The sequence below is a fragment of the Myotis nattereri genome (assembly GCF_964212035.1).
Source record: "Myotis nattereri genome assembly, chromosome: 4".
Classification (NCBI taxonomy): domain Eukaryota; kingdom Metazoa; phylum Chordata; class Mammalia; order Chiroptera; family Vespertilionidae; genus Myotis; species Myotis nattereri.
The window spans coordinates 5259919-5279858 of NC_138079.1; the positions used below are offsets into that span (position 1 = coordinate 5259919).

Sequence of the window (19940 nt, forward strand, 5' to 3'; positions counted from 1 at the left end):
TGCATTAGTTTGATTATTGTAGTATTTCACGGAGGCATATACTAGTCTTCCCCTTACTACTCTTAAGTCCTGCTTCATGAAAATTAATATAGAGAGCATATTGCCTACATGAAGCTATTTTTATTATAATTTTAAAAATACATAAAATTTTAAAGTTCCAGAAGTATTGATATATATAACTTTTAGGGAGGCTTTCCTTTGAAAATGTGTCTTTTAATTGCAACTGAATAAGATAATTGCACATGAACATGGGTGGGCAAAAGTAGATGTGTAGTTGTGAGTACTCAAAACAGAGTTTAATTCTTCTATTATTTATTAATTATTCTATTACTTATTTGTATTACAACAGTACACCTGCTTTTGCCACCCCCTGTATGTTAAGATTTTTTTTTTAGTTTACATGATTAACAATCAAGATAAACTGATTTTAATTTCTCTATATTCTGCACTAAGAAAGATATCAGTATATATATTTTTGGTATCAAGCTATTTATATGAACTGACTTTTGTTAAGACTGCTCCTTAACAAAATTATTAATATTCAAATAGTAGGCTATTAGCTCAATAACTGCAAGATTAAGTTTGGGCAATATATAATTCAATGATTTAATTATTCATCATAGAAGCCAATGACACTTTAATTCTGGTGTTATTTCTATGCCTGAGCTTATTAATTTCTAAACTTCCATATCTCCATAAAGCAATCTTTAGCAACTATTAATATTTTATTCATGGAAAACATGATTATATTTTAAATTGTAACTTTAAATACTACTTTTTATTGTGGTAAATAAAGAATGTACCACTCTAACGTTTTTAAGTGCACAGTTCAGTGGCACTAAGTACATTCACATTGTTGTGTCCCATCACCAGCATCCATCTCCAGAACTTCCTCATCATTCCAAACTGGAACTCTGGGTAATTAAACAATAACTCCACCCTCCCTCCTTCCCCCGCCCCGGAAACCACTGTTCTACTCTCCGTCTCTATGAATATGACTGTGCGAGGTCCCTCGTGTAAGTGGAAACATGGGGCATCTGTCCTTTCCTATCTGGCTGATTTCATTAGCATGTCTTCAAGGTTCACCTATGTGGTGCCATGTCTCAGAATGAAATACATGAACTACTGCTGGTTACGTTGTAATTTCAAGCTCTAGTCCAGCTGCTTTTAGAGAGCGGTATCTGAGTCATGTCAGTCTCTTTCCTTCCTTGCCCGCTTCATTCATCTTGGAACTGTTGTCCCATCACTCTGTCTGATTACCTCCTCTAGTCATCCCTCAGATTTAAATAGAAATAATTACTGATAAATCATCTTAAAGGTTAACAAATGTTCAGTGACAATAAGAAAACCATACAGTCGATCTTTCTGTTATACATTAATATGAAAATATGTAAACCAACTGGCTTCTTAAAGGGGCCTCCACCTGTTCATTTTGTATAGGAGGGCACTATTGCCAGAGCATTTAAATTATTTCCTGAAATCACACAGCCATTTAACAAAACAGCTGGGAATAAAAAACCTAAGTATTACGATAGTGTGAATCATTTTGTAATATATTGTTCTTAGTTCATAGAAAGTTTGAAGAGCAGTGTCCTTAAGTAACATTCATTTATTCAAACCTACTAAGCCCCAGACATTTTATTAGGCTTTAAGAATTGCCCTGGCTGGTTTGGCTCAGTGGATAAAAGGTCGCTCTGTGGGCTGAAAGGTCCTGGGTTTGATTCTGGCCAAGGGCATGTGCCTTGGTTGCAGGCACATCCCCAGTCAGGGGTATGCAGGAGGCAGCTGATCGATGTTTCTTTCTCATCTATGTTTTTAACTCTCTATCCCTCTCCCTTCCTCTCTGTGAAAAATCAATAATAATAAAAAAAGAATATAACAGCAAGTTGGAATCCCTGGTCTCAAACAGCAGACCCTGGAGAATGTATCCTATATAATAAAAGGGTAATATGCAAATTGACCCAACAGCAGAACAACCAGTTGCTATGACACGCACTGACCACCAGGGGGCAGACACTCCATGCAGGAGCTGCCTCCTGGTGGTCAGTGCACTCCCACAGGGGTAGCACCACTCAGCCATAAGCCAGACTAATGGCTGGTGAGCACCGTGGCCCGCCTCTACGTCAGTCGGACATCCCTGGAGGGTTCGCGGACTGCAAAAGAATGCAGGCCAGGCTGAGGAACCTCCCTTCCCCCCAGTGCATGAATGTCATGCACTGGGCCTCTAATATAATAATAGAAAGACTATAGTTTAAGGTGTATGTATGACTAACCGTTGATTCATCTCTACCTTTTTTTTCTTTTGCGATAGTCTGATTCCACATAAAATTATGCATGATTGGAAGGAACTGTTTTTTCATGGAAAGCCCATTTATGAGCAAGCCTCTATTAAGGATCTGCCAGCTAGGCCTTCTGCAGAGCAACTTACAGAAATGGAGAAAAGGGACTTGCTAGACAACAATGATTATGAAGAATATAAGGTACGAACAAAAATGGAGTAATTAAGGTGAATGCAACATAATAAACATCCTGTTAACATTAATTTTGTGATATTATTTTATTCTTATTAATAAAAATGGGATTTTATGTTTGCATTTTTTCCTTGGTTTAATGTGTAGTAAAATACTCATTTGTAAATGCCTAACTACATATGCTCTATTACCTGTTACTCCCAGTTAATATTATGAGTGGTCTGAAAATAAGCAAGCAAATAAATTGCAGAATTTTAAAATGTTTTTTATCAATCCGCATTTTTCTTTGTATGAGCTAACTACCTTTGCTTAAAAAAACCCCTGTTAAAGGGTATTTCTTTAAAAAATGTATCTAAAGATATATTGTTCTTAGTGGCAAATGAAAGAGGAGAAAGTCTGAGCTTTATGAGTAGCTTAGATTTAAACACACTTTATTCAAAGATTTTTTTGTATTGGATGCCAATTGTTTTCCTCAGATGAGCTGCTGAAAAGCCTTTGAGGTTAGACAAACCAAGGGCTCATCATTGGCACTGCCATGTGGTAGCTGTGAGACCACAGGCAGCCACTCCCTTAGTGTCAAGACTGATTTGTGAAATGGCAATAATAATATACCTACCTTATTTTGTTGTTGTGAAGATAATACATTTAAAAAGTGCATGTTTTTATTAATTTCAGAGAGAGGAAGGGAGGGGGAGAGAGATAGAAATATTAATTATGAGAGAGAATCATTGATTGGCTGCCTCCCTGCACACCCCGTTCTGGGGATAGAGCCCGCAACTCGGGCCAATGCCTGGGCCAATGCTCAACCATTGAGCCACACTGGCTGGGCTGAAGGTAACACATATTGAACATTTAACCAAGTGCGCTGCGTGTTGGATGCAAATAATACATATCAGTTTCTTGCCTCACCACCTTGTACTCCTCACCCAACTTCATCTCACCTTTAGGAGGAAACTGTAAAATTAATAGCTATTGGATAGAAGTTCTGGGTTGATCAGCAGCAATGGAAGAAAATAAGAGGCTTTTTATTATTAGAAATATTGAATTAATTCCAGAAGGGCAATAAGTGCAATATGAATGATTTGGCACAATCATTTGTTGAAGCCATCAAATACTCACTAAATAGTTGTTGAAAGGATGCATGAATGAAGTAAATGAATGGCAATGAACCGGGCAAAGTGTAAAATAGCACTAATATGTAAATACTGAAAGAAGATAAGAATATGCAAAAAGGCAAGGAAAGAAAATGAGATTATGAGAAACTAAATGTACACCATATTTTAATTGGATGCATCTGTATTTGTATTACTAAGAGAACTGTTATTTATTAAGGATTGAGTAGAATCTTATGGGATATGTGTGCATATTTTATTTCGTTTGACCATAGAATATACTAGAGGTAGTGTGTCAATCTAAGGTGTCATGCTACAAAATAAGATTTTTTGACAATATCGAGTTATGAAAGGGATTTCTTTCCACTGTAAATTGTCATTTTATTTGACAGATCTATAATCATGGAATATTGATTTCTAACTTATTTCTTAAATAGCTCTACTCTATTCTTGCTGTTCTCATAAATCAGGAGACCGGGTAGCCTGCAGCTTAGCGAAGATTTGTCTTTTTAACTTTTTTTTCTTGTTTGGGAAATCATTACCACAGGAACACGGTCGTCTTACCCACATCCTTTGTAGGAAATTGTAAACTTTTGTTAGGTGTGTGTGTGAACGTCTGGCAGGGCAGTTTATTGTGTTTATAGCCTTTACTGTCTTTCGGGAAATGAAAATTACCTTAGGATTTCTGATTTGTGTTTATATACTTTGCTCCTTTTGACCACATGATGGAAAATAATATGCAGATGTTTTACATTACTCCTTCCCTATTGTTAGCGCTTCTTTGTCTCTTCGGGATCTTGTTAACTGTTCCTGCCTGCAAGCAAAAAATAAATGTTTCAACTTGTAAAATATATTATTTGGCTTTAGGGGGACAACACAGCCTGGTTTAGCTGAAGGAAGCAGCTGTCGATACTTATCGTTGCTAAATTTGCTCAACCTTTCTAGTCCTTAGGGATTAAATGCATAACTCAGAAATTAGTCTTCCAAAGGTTTGCCTTCTTAGCATACTTTATTGATGCCCATAAACACCATCCTTAAATAACTAATATCTCCCAGTTTTGAGCCCACACTTTTAAAGCTCTGTTAGAGAACTATCATGCTTAAATATTTTAAATATTACTCCTAGAAATTGGCATGAAACACAATTTTGCTCATGTATGCATCATATGTAGCTGCCAACAATTTGTCTCTTATTTCTTTTTTTAATATATTTTTATTGATTTCAGAGAGGGGGAGAGAGAGAGAGAAAGAGAGAGAGAGAGAGAGAGAGAGAGAGAGAGAGAGAGAGAGAGAGAGAGAGAGACATCAATGATGAGGGAGAATCATTGACTGGATGCCTCCTGCACGCCCCCCACCAGGGATCAAGACCAGAATCAAACCCAGGACCCTTCAGTCCACAGACCTATGCTCTATCCACTGAGCAAAACCGGCTAGGGATGTCTCTTATTTCTTAACATTATTTCCTACATCATCACACTCCATCATCCAGGAATGGTATGGCCAGAAATATCATTCGCTTACCACTCCTAGGGAGGAGGCAGTAACAGCATCATGGAACAGTGGGGCCCCTCTGGGCTTCCCAGGCAACTGCCACAGGAAAACAACGAGCAGGGAAGAGCCCTGAAAACCCAGTGCACCCTGGGCAGCAGGGGAAGCCAGGAGCCCAGCCTCTCTAGCTCTCTGGAGGCACGGTCCTCACACAGCAGCCAGTGGTTCTCAATTACACACTGGACTCCTCCTGGTAAACCCCAAACTCTCCCCAGTGCAAGTCCTTTTCAGGAAGTCTCCGCCACAACACACTTGGCAATTCGCAGAGCTCTACTGTGCATGCCAACAAACAAGTTTTAGTTGGAATTCCCCCAATTTGAAAGAAGGGTATTTTGTGTCCAGTATATCATGTTGTTAAGTCGTCCAAAGTTTTGTCATTGTTATTTTTGTTTGAAAAATTACTGTTTAAGCTCATGATCACTTGAGCTTGTTGTGGTTGGGCTAACCCTAGAGTGTATGTTGTAATGCACATACACTGTTGGCTTATGATATTCTACTAACTAGACTTTATGATGCATTTGTATATATTGTGGTTTAACATTCATGCTCCTGTCACTACGCCAGATGTATACACACCTTCTTTCTCAGCAGACCCCCAGGTTTGTTTATACATTGTTTATATATTTGTTTATTGCCAAGTCTTTTCCACTGGAGAATAGGAATGAGGGACTAAATGAACCATGGGGTTGCCTTCCTATGTCTCATCTGATTTGTCTGACTGAGCGGCTCCAGACACTGCCTTGTTCTTACTCTCAACTCCAGCCTTTAGTATTGACCCAGTGGCTTCAGACTCAGCTTCTAAGAGTGGACACGCCAGCTTACCCCTGCCTTGCTCCCTGGCTTCCCAGTGAATGCCCTATTCTTCATAGCTTATTATTTAATCAAATTTTCTTATGGGCAGAATATCAATCTGAAGCCTGTGTCACTCAAGTGAAATCACTGGGTAACTGACACAAGCACAGTGATAGATTTCAGTAGCAGGTAAGTGATTGTAAATACCCATTTTTCAAAAAAAAAAATATTTAAAAGATATTTATTGCATTAGTCAACTCAGGTTGCCACTGTAGACTGGGTGGCTTCAAAATATAGGAATGTATTTCTCACATTCCTGGGAAATCCAAGATCAGGGTGCCAGCAGATTCAGTTTCCTAGTGAGGACTCTCTTCTAGACTTGCAGGCGGCCACCTTCACACTGTGTCCTCACATGGAGCAGAGAGAGAGAGAGAGAGAGAGAGAGAGAGAGAGAGAGAGAGAGAGAGAGAGAGAACAAACTCTGGTCTCTTTCCTTTTTAAAGGACACTATTCCCATCATGGGGACCCCCACTGTCAAAACCTTATTGCCTAGTTATCTTGCAAAGGCCCCACATATGAACTGTAGAGAGACACAATAGAGTCCGTAACATACCTGTTTACTCAGGACACTTATGAGATACCTCAGAGTGCAAGCTTAGGTAATACCTCAAGTGCAAGACTCCTTGAATTCAAATGAAATGGCTGTTTCATCGCTTTCTTTTTTTGCTCCTTGCTGAGAAAGAAGTCTTAAAATACCTTTTTTACTATGAAGATGTTTGTATCTTCTATTTTGAGCATTGTGGGAGTATAGCTTACTTTTGAGTGAGCAGTTGCTTACATGATGGAAGTTGAAATAATCTGTCAGACCTCCTACTTTAAAAGTTCTGTTTGCCATTGTACCTGCTGCCACACATTATCACTTCTTTGGATTAAAACACAAGAGGCATCTGCTGATATACAAACATTTCCCAAGATAGGTAACAAGAATAACCATCAGCCTCTAAAATAGGAGCTAGGAAGGAAGGTTGGTACTGAAAGGAATATTCCCACCACGGTTCTAGTTTCGTTTTTATGTTATGCACTTAATGACTCTATTTGTTTAGAGTTTTGTCTCCAGCTCTCTAAATTCCTCCTGTACTGGTCAGGCTAGCTAGCCGGCTTTTCCAGGGTAGGCCCCATTGTGTGGCGGTGTCTTAGTGGGATTACCAGTAGGTCCTATAGTACTGATTTATGGTAACCAAACATAGTGATACTGATTTACAAAGTAGAATATTCATGTATTGATTTTCAAAGGGAGCTGTAGTTATCCTAACCCTGTGGTTATCAAGAAACAAGGCTACCTTCCAACTATTGTTGGCCAAGGATTTCAGAGGACTTGGAGGGGGTTTGGCAAGAGGTCTTGAGTCTATGGAGTAGAGGGACTAGAAGGGGAACTTTGGTCATGGGGCCCAATAGATCTCAAGAAACTTGAATGGATCCAAGAAAGTCTTTGGATTTTGGTGTGGGGCAGAGGCGTTGGGCTGAGAACTCTCCCACCTGAAGGAACCCTCCCTCCCCCACTGCTGCTGTCCAGTTCCCAGGGCCTGTCAGCAATATACTTTGGTACATTGGACACAGAGTTGCCTTTGATATATTGGGTCAGTGCCACCTATAAGCTTTTTTGGAGTGGTCTACACCCCTTTGAGGTATTAACCTTATGTGGCATTAGAGAAATTCCAACCCAGTCTGTCTCTCTGACTGTCCCTGGCTGAGCGATGGTAGCAGGTAGGTGAATTCAGATGTAGAAGCTTCTGGAAAAGTTTTTGAGCAGCAAGACCATAGCAGTTGGTATCGAAGTGATCTTGAGGGAGACACCACTTCCCTGGTGAATAAAGCATAGTTTGACCAACTAAGAAATACTGTTTACTGTTTTTATTAGAAGGACTACCAACTCTAGAATTGTTTGGTGGTCCTTTCACAGGGAGAGAGCTGATATAATGTCCAGTGTGATAATGTCCCAAGGGCATTTGGGGGTCAGGAGGACTGCAGTAGCCTTAGAGTCTTAATTTGTTTCAGACCCAGGCAATTGGGCTGTAAAAAGCACTGGACTAGCAGCACAGGTGCTGTAACCCCCAACATGCTGCGTTCAATGCCCCAGGAGGGCCGGGGTGTTTGCCAGGGCAGAGAAGGGAACCAGGACTATGGACCTGTCCTTTTGGGCTGAATAAGCTACTCCTCCCTGGATCTCCTCCGCTGAGTCACTTTGAGCACGTCTGGCATCAGAGTGCCACGCAGAAGCCCCTGCCCATTGTTTGCCGCTGACTTGTCACTGAATTTCAGCAGCACAGAAATATCCGTTTTCAGGACAGAGGAGCTCCCCAAGCGGCTTCATTTCCGTTGCTCCTGGTAATCAGACCTGCAAGCCAAATGTCAGCCCAGATCTGGCTGCCGGATCTATAAGTGAGAAAAAGAAGCCTGTCCCTTCTTGCCAGTGCGGGCTTGCTGAGCTTACGGACCGTGGGAAGCTCGAGTTGTTGGGTTGTGCGTAGTGAGGAGCCAGGCCCTCTCAGGTGTAGGCCTCTCGGCTTTGACGGTGATCTTCATCACCTGCTGGGTAATTGACCAAGGCCAATTGGAATTTCCCTCAAAGTAGGGGGATTCAAATTAGGCACAAAGTAGGTGGAATTTGTTACCCGGGCCTCCTTTTGTGATAGGCTAGAACTAAACATCTGTTTCCGTGGCATTAGGTCAGGGCAGGTTGGGGACGGCTGCTGCTAGGAACTAAGTGATAAGGTTCTGAGTGGAAGCCATTATTAGGATTAGGACCAGGTCTTCACATTTCCTAATGAGACAGAATTAACCGCAGGATCTGCTGAGAGGCAGGCATTGGCTACTCACAATTCTTCTTGTAGCCAGGACAGTCTTCAGCTCAGCATTGTGGGTGAAGTAGAGTTAACCTGTCTTTCCCTGCTTACCATGGGCTACGTATGCACTTCCTGACAATAGGTAGGGGGCTCAGACTGAGCACTCTAGCATAGAGGTGCATGGAGGCATACCTTCTCTCTGGAGGTGCATCTACCCTGCCAACATCAGTGAGAGCTGTACATCCCCATGCCCTTAGCTCCTCTGGAATCTACAGGCAAGCCTGGCAGGAAGGTATGGCCAGGTAGCTAACCATCCTATGACATGACTGGAAGTCAGGTGACTTAGAAAGGCTGCCAAGCTCACTCAGCAGGGCCGGCTCAACTTTTCTAGTTGCTCTGAGACCTTTAAATCGGGTCCCAATGCAGAGCCCACTCCATGACAGTTCCAAGGTGAGACGTCAGAATTTAGTTGTCCATCAGCTGCTGACTTCTCCTCTCTTCCTCCTTGTTAAGGGTTGCACAGGGCAGGATCCATTCTTCTCATTGGAACCTGGCCATCAAAAAGGTTCCACACTGTGGTTAAGAAACCATATAAGGCTGCCAGGTTACATGAGCTGACTCCCCATCATGCAAAATATCCAACCACCCTTTCTGCTTCTCCTGAGAATCATGGGCAGTTGCCAGGAATTTAAAAGTCTGAATTACAAATTTAGGCAGTTTCCCCAGATTCCCTCAGGGTTTTTGAGTGGTTGGAGGAGAAAAAGCCTGGGAAGGAAAGGCAAAGAACAGAAGCTCTGAAAGCTACGAAGTTTTACCTTAGTACTCCATTGTGGAGTATGACTTTTTTTCTGAATACCAAACTCCAGTAATTGGAATATAGCCCCTGGATTTTCCATGTTGCCATAGTAATAAGTGTGTTTCTATAACGTCTGATTACCTCTGGTAGGAGACAGGACAGATCCAAACAGAAGATCAGCCAGGATTGCCGGTGCCAGAGGTTCATTTCTTTGAACTGGAACCAAGATGATCAAGATAGTTTATCTGAAAGTAGCCAGAAACAGGAAGCGGCAGAGGTGGGCTCAAGCCAAGTCCTTTCAGTAGGCCAAGGATCAAAGCTGAGATTGGTGAGAACCAGACTAGAGAATGAAAATGAAGCTGGGTGGGTGGAAAGGAGGCAGAGCTGGAACAGAAGAAGACGCGGATTAAAGGCTTGGAAGCAAAGTGAGGAGGCCCTAGGCAATTGCCACAAACAGAGCTGGAATGTCTGCCCCTTGTTTTTATTATCTGCCCGTCATGTGGTACATGGTTGCATCAACCTAGTTTAGGAGACCCAAGGCAAATATCCAGTTAGGAATATGAAACTAATCAGGTCACAAACAGCTCTCCATACATCACCTCTTCCGTGCCCATTCACACAGGCGGCTCTTACCCATTCCAGGACACTATAAAGTCTCTGGCAGCGCTTCTTGCCAAGTCCCAAACATATAGGTTGTTAATAATTTATTACATTTCAACTGGGATGCTTTTTGCTGCCATAAAAAGATGCCTTGATTTAATGGAGAAGCTCTCTCAAAATTCATACTACAAACCCTGACTTCAAGAAATGCTTCCAGCCCTAACTGGTTTGGCTCAGTGGATAGAGCGTTGGCCTGTGGACTGAAGGGTCCCAGGTTTGTTTCTGGTCAAGGGCATGTACCTTGGTTGTGGGCACATCCCCAGTGGGGGGTGTGCAGGAGGCAGATAATCGATGTTTCTCTCTCATTGATGTTTCTAACTCTCTATCCCTCTCCCTTCCTCTCTGTAAAAAATCAATAAAATATATATATATATATATATATATATATATATATATATATATATATGAAATGCTTCCAGAACTAGCTAATTTCGTACATGGCCTGTGGATTCTTGCTGACTTCTATCTGTAATGATGACATTTCCTGATCTAGATTTGGGGTTGAGTTGTGCCTGTCAATCTTATTTGGGAAAGTAAGATCTAAAATCAACCACACACATAAGATCTAAAAAAAGGTGAATAAACCGGATCTTTAAATGATTACCAATTATGAGAAATTGCACCTAGAATTATGTTATTATTTTTAAAATATATTTTGGTAAATCTGCACTTGGTAACTCCCTGGGTTGAGTCACTGTTAGTATAAAGTTAAGGGATTATCCTTCCTATTTAAGAGATGAATCCAAGATGGTACTTAGACACATGAAATCAGAACTGAGGGTACCTGGTGTCTTGTCCAATAGAACATCCTGTATTTTTTTGGTTTGTTTTGTTTTTCAAGCAGTGGATTGAGAATAGATTATGAAATTAATTCATAGGTCATAATCATTATTTTTTAAAAATAGAAGCACAACATAATGGAAATGATGCAATGGTCTACAATAGAAGCTAAAGTAAGGATAGGTATTTTATACAACATTTTTTTCTGTCTTACACGTACTTGCGCACAAATACTGGCAACAATGTAAAATGCATTTCTTATGGAGGGCCCTTGGCCAAAATGTCTGAAAGCCACTTTCCTGGAAGATGCAGTACAATTGGTAATTATTTTTCAATAGAGGCCAGGCAGGGGGAGGAGTGCCCACAGGGGTTCATAACAATAAAAAATGGAGACATTTGGTGAAGTGGTTGACCTGGAAGGAAGCCTGTACAAGTAGCTAAAGAAAAGGTCATCATGATGACAAAAATAGAATGTTCTAGGGAATTTGAGGATTGATAATGGCTACGACAACCCCTGAGGCTGCAACTACAAGCCTCAGTTGTACTTCAGCCATCACAGACTATCTTCTCTCCTTCACTTTCTGCTGGGTGGTGTGCAAGAAAAGCCAGCCGTAGTAGATGCAGAATCCATGCAGCTCCAAAGCCTTGGCAGGGTGGAGTTGTGGTGCTTTGGGCCTGCACTCTAAAGGAGGCCTAGCCTCATTTTGTGGAGTTACCTCATGTGGCATTTTTCGAGGTCAGTTTATTAGAAGCTTCCACCATTCGTTTTCTGGCCACTGTAACCAGATAATATGTCTGTTGTTGGGTTTTAGTATCTTTAGGTAAAAAGATGGCATTTCAAGGAAACTGGCAGGTATGAATGCTTTAGGGCTTGAATTGTGAGACGCTTGGAGCTCACCAGACTGGGAATAGCTGGACAACTTCAGGCCATGTAGACGTTGGTAAAGTCTAGCCATTGACGAAGACACACGCTGGGTTGTGTGTACTTTCAAACCAGTACCGCCACTCTGCAAAGGCCACATTCAAAGGCTGCTACTAGATAGCATTGGCATAACCCAATGTGTGTGTGTGGAGTATCGTGCTAGTGGAACTCACGTGACAGTTGAATGTTTCTCAAGGTCCAGATTCCATTAACACAGGTTCGTCGAAGTGAACCGTGTCTCCCCTCCCTTTTAAAAGGATAGATGAGAAAGCTCTGTCTCCATCTTGGATCTTCAGAAGAAGTGAGAATGAGGTGCATTTGCTTTGCTCCAGGCGTAATCATGTTCAGAGAAGCAAGCAAAGCATGTTGAGAAAACCATGCCTCTCCACCAGCAGCAGTATCCAGCCACTTGGGCAATATTGCAGTCGAGGAGGGGAATCCAGTGAGCTGGTCACGTGGGAGATCTTAGGTGTGTCTTTGAGGTGAAAACACTCAAACACACCATTCTCAATCAAGTCTTTCTGTACACGGTCATGATACTTGTAGCCATAGTTAATAACAAGGGGACCAAGGACAAGGACTTATCAGGCCACAGGACACAAAAGGATATGACAGACTGGATGTAACCAGAATCAGAAGACTAGGGAACCTGAGGTAGCGAAAACATGATATAGAGAACCATGTGAGTGTATTGAATCCTGGCCGGTAAGCATATTGTTAGGCCCATGTTTTCGGTGAAAACAGGAAGAATTGGGAGATACCATGGTCCCAGGAATTCAGAATTCAGTTTCTGGAAAGGTCGGTGTAAGTCAATTAATAAAAATACTACTAGCAAAGAGGTTATGACTTTTAACCAAGGTCAGAGGTTGTTTACTCTGTTGTACTTTTATGATCTTTGTGTGTAGGTAGACAAGAGGTGTTGATAGATCTTGAGTCTTGCACTTTTACCTTCTCAAAAATACATATTGATGGTATTTATATAGGCACAATAAAAATAAAGAGATGTTAATTGTTCATTATACATGCATGTCAGTTGACATGAATTAGTGCTAAGACCAAGGAGCACATTTACACACAAAATAGTGTCTTACTAAAGTACTGGTTTATACCAGGTGACACTTACCTGGTGTTGCCCACTCTAGGCATCAGAGTCCTGAAACTAATAGTTAGATGTCTATTTATAACAGTACCTGAAGGAGTAAAAATTAAATATTTTATATAATTTTCTCTAGTATAATTTTATTATATAATTATGTAAAAGAGAAACCTGGTTCTTCACTAATGAACTAGAAAATCTCTTTTGCTCAGTGGAGTGAAACTAGTAATCTTCATTCTGGTCTGAATTTACCTCTTTTTCTAGTTCTTCTGACCTCTTTTTCACTCATCATGTTCTTGTTCCAACTTGAGATGTTTACCTTGACTTACCCTTTATTCTTGGTCTTCAGCTGTGTTTTTAAGATGGTTCTGAAAAATGTGTCCCCTCCCCCTACCCCCCCCCCCAAAAAAAAAAAAAAAACCTTGATTTGCTTATCTCCACAGGTCAGGCCTCCGTTCTTTATCTAATCTAAGCATTCCATTCTCTTCATGGTCAACATTCTGTCCCATTGTGTTCTGCCACATTCTACACTAACTCAGTGATGGAAGAGGTTTTATTCTGGCGCCTCTGAGCAGCAGCAACCATCTCTATACCAGGGACTCAATTGCACAGCCACCTCTACTTCCCTAGGGACATTGCAACTTCTTTCTTTTTTTTTTTAATGTAGAACTACTTGTTTAGAACTCCCAGAATAGTGTAACTATTAATGCTAATGATAAATATCTTTTTCTTATTCCTGCCTTTAATGGAAAAATGTATCATTCATCTTTGTTCACCACTACATATCGATCCTAAAAGTGCTAAGGATGTCATCTTCAATTCATTGCATATTAGAGGATTTGCTTTGTTTCATTTTAATTTTTATATATATTTTCTCATCAGAAATGAATTTTGAATTTTATCAGATGCTTCTTGGTCAAAATGATCATGGCTTTTTAAAAAAATAAATTAGCCTATTAATGTGATATGGTAATAGGTTTTCTAATATTTATCTTTCCCAGTGTTCATGAAATAACTCTGATTTAGTTATGGCAAGACAACTTCAACATAGTGTAGAGGTTATGAGCACATGTTCTAGAATCTGCCTGCCTGCGTTCCAATCCAAGTTCTGCCATTACTATTTGTTGTGAACACTTGACAAGAAATTTAGCTTCTATAATACCTGGGTGTTTTCTTCTGAAAAATCAGAAAGATAAGAATACTTTTGTAAGAGTTGTGTGAGAATCGTGTGAGATAATACATAAAAACAACAGTATATGGCACATACTGTATAGTAAATGTCAATTGGTATCTTTATTGTCTCTTAATATAATGCTAATTCTTTTACTATTTCAGGCATGATTCTTATAAAGTATTTCCAAGTGAGGTTGGCTTGTAGTTTTCTTCTTGGATGCTATTTTTGTCAATTACTTTTGACATCTTTCTGGTATCAGGGTTATGCTAGTTTTGCCAGGTGTACTGGAAAGCTTTCTATTTCATTCCATTCTCTAGAAAACTAAACAACACTTATATTTCAGTTAATTATGGTAGACTATTATGGTCTTCAAGATTCCTCTGGATATAGTTCTTTGACAACTTTTCCAATTTTTTTCATGGTTTTCATCTTTAAAATACTCCACTTAAATTAAAAATTGTATCATTTTTACTCTCCTAAAATATCATTTTACCATACAGTAATAAATACAAGTTTTTTATAGTAGAGTTATACATAACATTTTCTTAAAAATTTTTGTTTTCTTAAAATCTGTTACTTTCTTTCTATTATATTACAAAATTGATACTTGCTATTCTTCACCTTTGTTCAGAACTAATAGCAATTTTATTTTCAGGATTATCATGGACAAATCTAGGAATATATCAATAACAGGTATCTCAATAGTTTGCTCTCTAATTTATCAATTTCCATTTTTATGAGCCCCTTCTTCCTTATTTTTAAATTTATTTTAATACTAGAGGCCCAGTGCACAAAAATTTGTGCACTCACGGGGGGGTGGGGGGGTCCCTCAGCCCGGCCTGTGCCCTCTCACAGTCTGGGACCCCTTGGGAGATAACGACCTGCTGGCTTAGACCTGCTCCCGGGTGGCAGAGGGCAGGCCCAATCCCTAGGTGCAGCCCCTGGTCGGGCTCAAAGCAGGGCCAATTGGGGAGTTGGGGCGCCGCCCCCTGTCATGCACAGAGCAGGGCCAATCAGGGGGTTGGGGCGCCGCCCCCTGTCATGCCAGAGCAGGGCGGATCAGGAGGTTGCGATGCCACCCTCAGTCATGCCCAGGGTAGGGCCGATTGGGGGGTTGGGGTGCCGCCCCCGTCACACTCAAGGCAGGGTCGATGGGGAGGTTGCAGCGCCACCCCCTGTCACGCACAGAGCAGGACGGATCAGGGGGGTGTGGTGCCACCTATGTTACATACAGAGCCGGCCGATCAGAGGGGTTGGGGCGCTGCCCCCTGTCACGCACAGAGCAGGGCTCATCAGGGCGGTTGGGGCTCCGTACCCTGTCACACACAGAGCAGGGCTGATCAGGGGTTTGGGGAGCTCCCCCCTGTCACTCACAGAGTAGGGCCGATAGGGGAGTTGGGGCACCGCCCCCTGTCACACACAGAGCAGGGCGGATCAGGGCGTTGGGCACCGCACCCTGTCACACTCAGGGCAGGGCCAATGGGGAGGTTATGGCTCTACCCCATCACCCACAGAGCAGGGCCAATCAGGGGCTTGGGGCGCCGCCACTCTCACACTCAGGGTAGGGCTGATGGGGAGGTTATGGCTCTACCCCGTCACACACAGAGCAGGGCCCGTGGGGGGGGGGGGGGTTGGGGCACCGCACCCTGTCACACACAGAGCTGCAGGGCGATCAGGGGGTTGGGGAGCTCCCCCCTATCAGGCACAGAGCAGGGCCAATCAGGGGGTTGGGGTGCCTTCCCCTGTCATGAATTGAGCAGGGCGGATAGGGAGGTTGTGGCCCCGCCGCCCCCCTGTCACACACAGAGCCTCAGGGCAATCAGGGGGTTTGGGCGCTGCCCCCTGTCACACTGATCCCGGTGCCGGGAGGCCTCGCGGCTCCACTGATCCCAGTGCTGGGAGGCATATTACCCTTTAACTATATAGAATAGAGGCCTGGTGCATGGGTGGGGCTGGCTGGTTTGCCCTGAAGGGTGTCCTGGATCAGGGTGGGGGTCCCCACTGGGGTGCCTGGCCAGCCTGGGTGAGGGGATGATGGCTGTTTGAAGCTGGTCACACACCCTTCAGGGTGGGGGTCCCCACTGGGGTTCCTGGCCGGTCTGGGTGAGGGGCTGAGGGCTGTTTTCAGGCTGGTGGGTGACTGAAGCTCCCAACCGCTCCTTTTATTCTTTTTTTTTCTGGGCCAGCTTTAGCTCTGGCTCCAGCTCTGAGGCCTCTGCTGCTGAAAGCAGGTACCTGGTTTGTTTGCGTTCTATAATCGAAACACTGTATCAACTCCAGCTCTGAGATCCCGGTAGGCTGAAAGCAGGTTTCTGGGGTTTTGTTTTGCTTCTATATTTGTTACAGTGTTTCAAACTGCAAGTTCAGAGGCCGGCAAGGCAGGCGGGGAACGTTGGCTTTCTCCGTCACTGAAGCAAGCAAGCCTCATGTTCGCTTCCAGCTGCCTGGCTGCCGGCCGCCATCTTGGCTGGCAGTTAATTTGCATATCGCCCTGATTAGCCAATGGGAAGGGTAGCGGTCGTATGCTAATTACCATGTTTTTCTTTTATTAGATAGGATTATCAATGCTTAGTTTATTTATTTCCCTTCTTTTTAAGTCAAGGCATTATGCTAAGGAACTATGAATTTTCCTCTAAGTACAGTTTGATCCCATCCCATATTTTTAATAAATAAATTTAATGTTCTTTTTGGACATTTATATTTTTAATTTCTTTCTTGCATCAAGAATTACTCAAAAAGACTGATTTTAGTTGTCAAGAATTTATATTTTTCATATCTTTCAAACATCAATTTCTAGTTTTATTACACAGAGCTCAGAGAATGTGGTCTGTAGTGTTGTTTTTTTCTTTCCCTTTAATTGATCATTTCAGCAAGGAACCTGGAAAAAACTGGGAGTTAAACATAGACTTAGGAGTTAAACATAGACACCATATTGGGCATGAAATAGCAGATAAAACTATTACTGTTTTTTATCTGCTTACTGATTATAGTTTTAATTTAAGTATCTTAATGCTCAACCTGGACTTTAATTTGCCTCAGTTAACTCAATATGCCTCCTTTTCTAAACTATTATGGATTTTAGAGTTGGGTTAGTGTGTGTTTTCTTAATTTTTATATGGCGAGCTCATTTTTTGCTCTCTAGTATGAAAGTATTCACGTTATTAGCCATTTATGTAATACTAGAGTTCCGATGTTCTAAATTCATGCAAGGGGCTCAGCCCTCACAGCCCCGGCTTCATCTGGAAGGTCATCTGGAAGGTCGTCTGGACAGTTGTTCTGCTGTTCAGCCATCCGGTCTAATTAGCATATTACACTTTTATTATTATAGATAATAATTTGACCTATTGATTAGCTTTTGTTTGTTATAATTTGTATTTGCTTTCAATATCCTTAAATGCCTAAATTCCACTTTTAAGAAGATTATGTTTTGTTTGTCTCATTGCTACTTTCACAGAAGATGGTTGGAGAGTGGGCCTTACCAGAAGAAATGATTGAAAATGTACCACCCTCCAACAATTGCATATTGGGCCATGTGGTCTACAGACTAACTGAAAAATCTCTTCCCCCTCAAGTTGAATCAATAGAATCTGAATTGCCTTCATGTGCTATTAAAGGGTGCATATTAGGGAAGACATTTAGTGGAAAAACAACTGCTCTAAAGGCTCTAGAAAAAGGTAGAATTTCTTTCTTTTTATATTTGTATTTATCAAATTATCTTAACATTGACTGTAACTGCAAATGGCTATGTCTGTAGAAAATATACATGAGGGTCTGCTGATATATTAGGAAAATCTGTCATCAAGAATTTTATAATAGAATGATCAAATAATTTATTTCTAAGTCAGACACTTACTGATATAGAGTCATAAACTGTGACTGTCCCAGGCAAACCTGGTTATATGGATATGCTATATTATCATGATGCATAGTATAACTAGAAATAACAAGTCTTAAACTTTCCTCATAAATTTTACTTACTTTACCAATAGATGGAGTAGGATATTAATAATTTGTCACAAGTACAAGAGAAATCCACTGAAAATTATATAATATAAAAAATGTAAATATTTTCATTCTTTATATTTGTTGAATTTTCACTCTGTCTTTGATGAGCCTTAGTCTTTCTCTGTAGAAGTTCTTTCAGTTAGAGGCAAAATCACAGATTTTCATCTGTTTAATTCATTTTTATTCATTATATTTTTCCCTTTTTCATGGGAAAGCTCAAAATTTGCACTGAGGCCAGGCCATCCTGCATCAATCTAAGACAAAGAAGGGTAGGTCATTATTGAGATGTCAAAGAGCCCTCCTTAAAAAGCAACTAGACAAAATCACAGTGAGATACCACCTCACATCACTAGAATAGGTTTATTTTTTAAAATATATTTTTATCAATTTTTAGAGAAAGAGGAAGGGAGAGGGATAGAGAGATAGAAACATCGATGAGAGAGGAACATCATCGATCGACTGCCTCCTGCATGCGCCCCCACTGGGGATCAAGCCCGCAACCCAGTCATGTGTCCTGACCAGGAATCTAACTGGTGACCTCTTGGTTCCTGGGTCAGTGCTCAACTGCTGAACCACACTGGCTGGGCAGGTGTAATTTTTTTTAGTGGGAAAAAGACAAGTAGGGATATTGGGACACATTACTGGTGGGAATGTCAAGTGGTACAGCCATTATGGAAAGCAGTTTAGTGGTTTCTCAAATAAGTTAAACACAGAATTACCATATGACCCCAGAAATTCCACTACTAGTTATATGCCAAAAAGATTAGACATAGGTGTTCAAAAAAGAAGAAACAACATTGTATAGGAATATTCATAGCAGTACCATTAATAATAACCAAAAGTTGGAACTAATCCAAATGTCCTTCAACCGATGAATGGATAACAAATATGATCTATCCATACAATGGAATATTATTCATCCATAAGGAGGAGTGAAGTACTGATGCATGCTACAACATGAATGAACCTTGAAAACATGATACTGGGTAAAAGAAGTCAGACACAAAAGGCCACATGTTGTATGATTCCACTGATATGCAATATTCAGAATAGAAATATCCCTAGAGACAGAAAACAAATTAGTTGTTGCCAGGGACAGGGATAGGGTGAGGAAGTGACTGCTTAATGGGTACAGGGGTTCCTTTTGGGATGATAAAATTTTTCTGGAACAAGGTAGTGGTGATGGTTGGACAACATTGTGAATAACTTAAATGGCACTGAAGTGTGTCTGTAGAATGGTCAAAATGGGTACTGTATGTTCTGTGAATTCTAACATAATAATTTTAAAAAGCAGCTTGATCCAGACCGCAGTTCTTGGGGGCCCTTAAGACAGTATGAGAGAGCGAACCCAGCACCAGACAATGATGTCAGTGTTCTACATGAGAAGCTGTCAGTAAAGCTGCCTTTTGTACTTTAGACTTTCCTATTCAGGTACTTTCTATCGACACGCTTCTCCAAGAAGCTATCAGAGCATATCATGACAACGAAACCGTCAGTGACACCCTTCTAATTCATCATGAAACCGAAGAAAAGGCTCTATTGGATCTGCACAGTAGCGGGAGCCAGGCAAGCATGATTTTAGTTATCTTTCTTGCATCTTATACAGGAGATTTGAAGCTAGATGGAATCTAAAAGATCTTCTAGACCAGAGATGGATGGCCTTTGCTGTAAAGGTCCCAAGAGTGAATAGTTTATATTTTGTGGGTCAAGAGGCAAAATCAAGGATATTATGGGGTCCTTA

The 19940-nt window shown here is 41.3% G+C and overlaps 1 protein-coding gene across 1 annotated transcript in view; it reads left to right on the forward strand.

The window, feature by feature from the left end:
- The window catches only part of SPEF2 (sperm flagellar 2), a 125517-nt gene that overhangs the window by 26919 nt on the left and 78658 nt on the right, over positions 1 to 19940 (forward strand). Inside the window, exons 9-11 of the mRNA XM_081089403.1 lie at positions 2312 to 2480; positions 17649 to 17868; positions 19617 to 19765. Coding sequence (XP_080945529.1) covers positions 2312 to 2480; positions 17649 to 17868; positions 19617 to 19765 — 538 coding nt within the window. The remainder of the gene's footprint in view (positions 1 to 2311; positions 2481 to 17648; positions 17869 to 19616; positions 19766 to 19940) is intronic.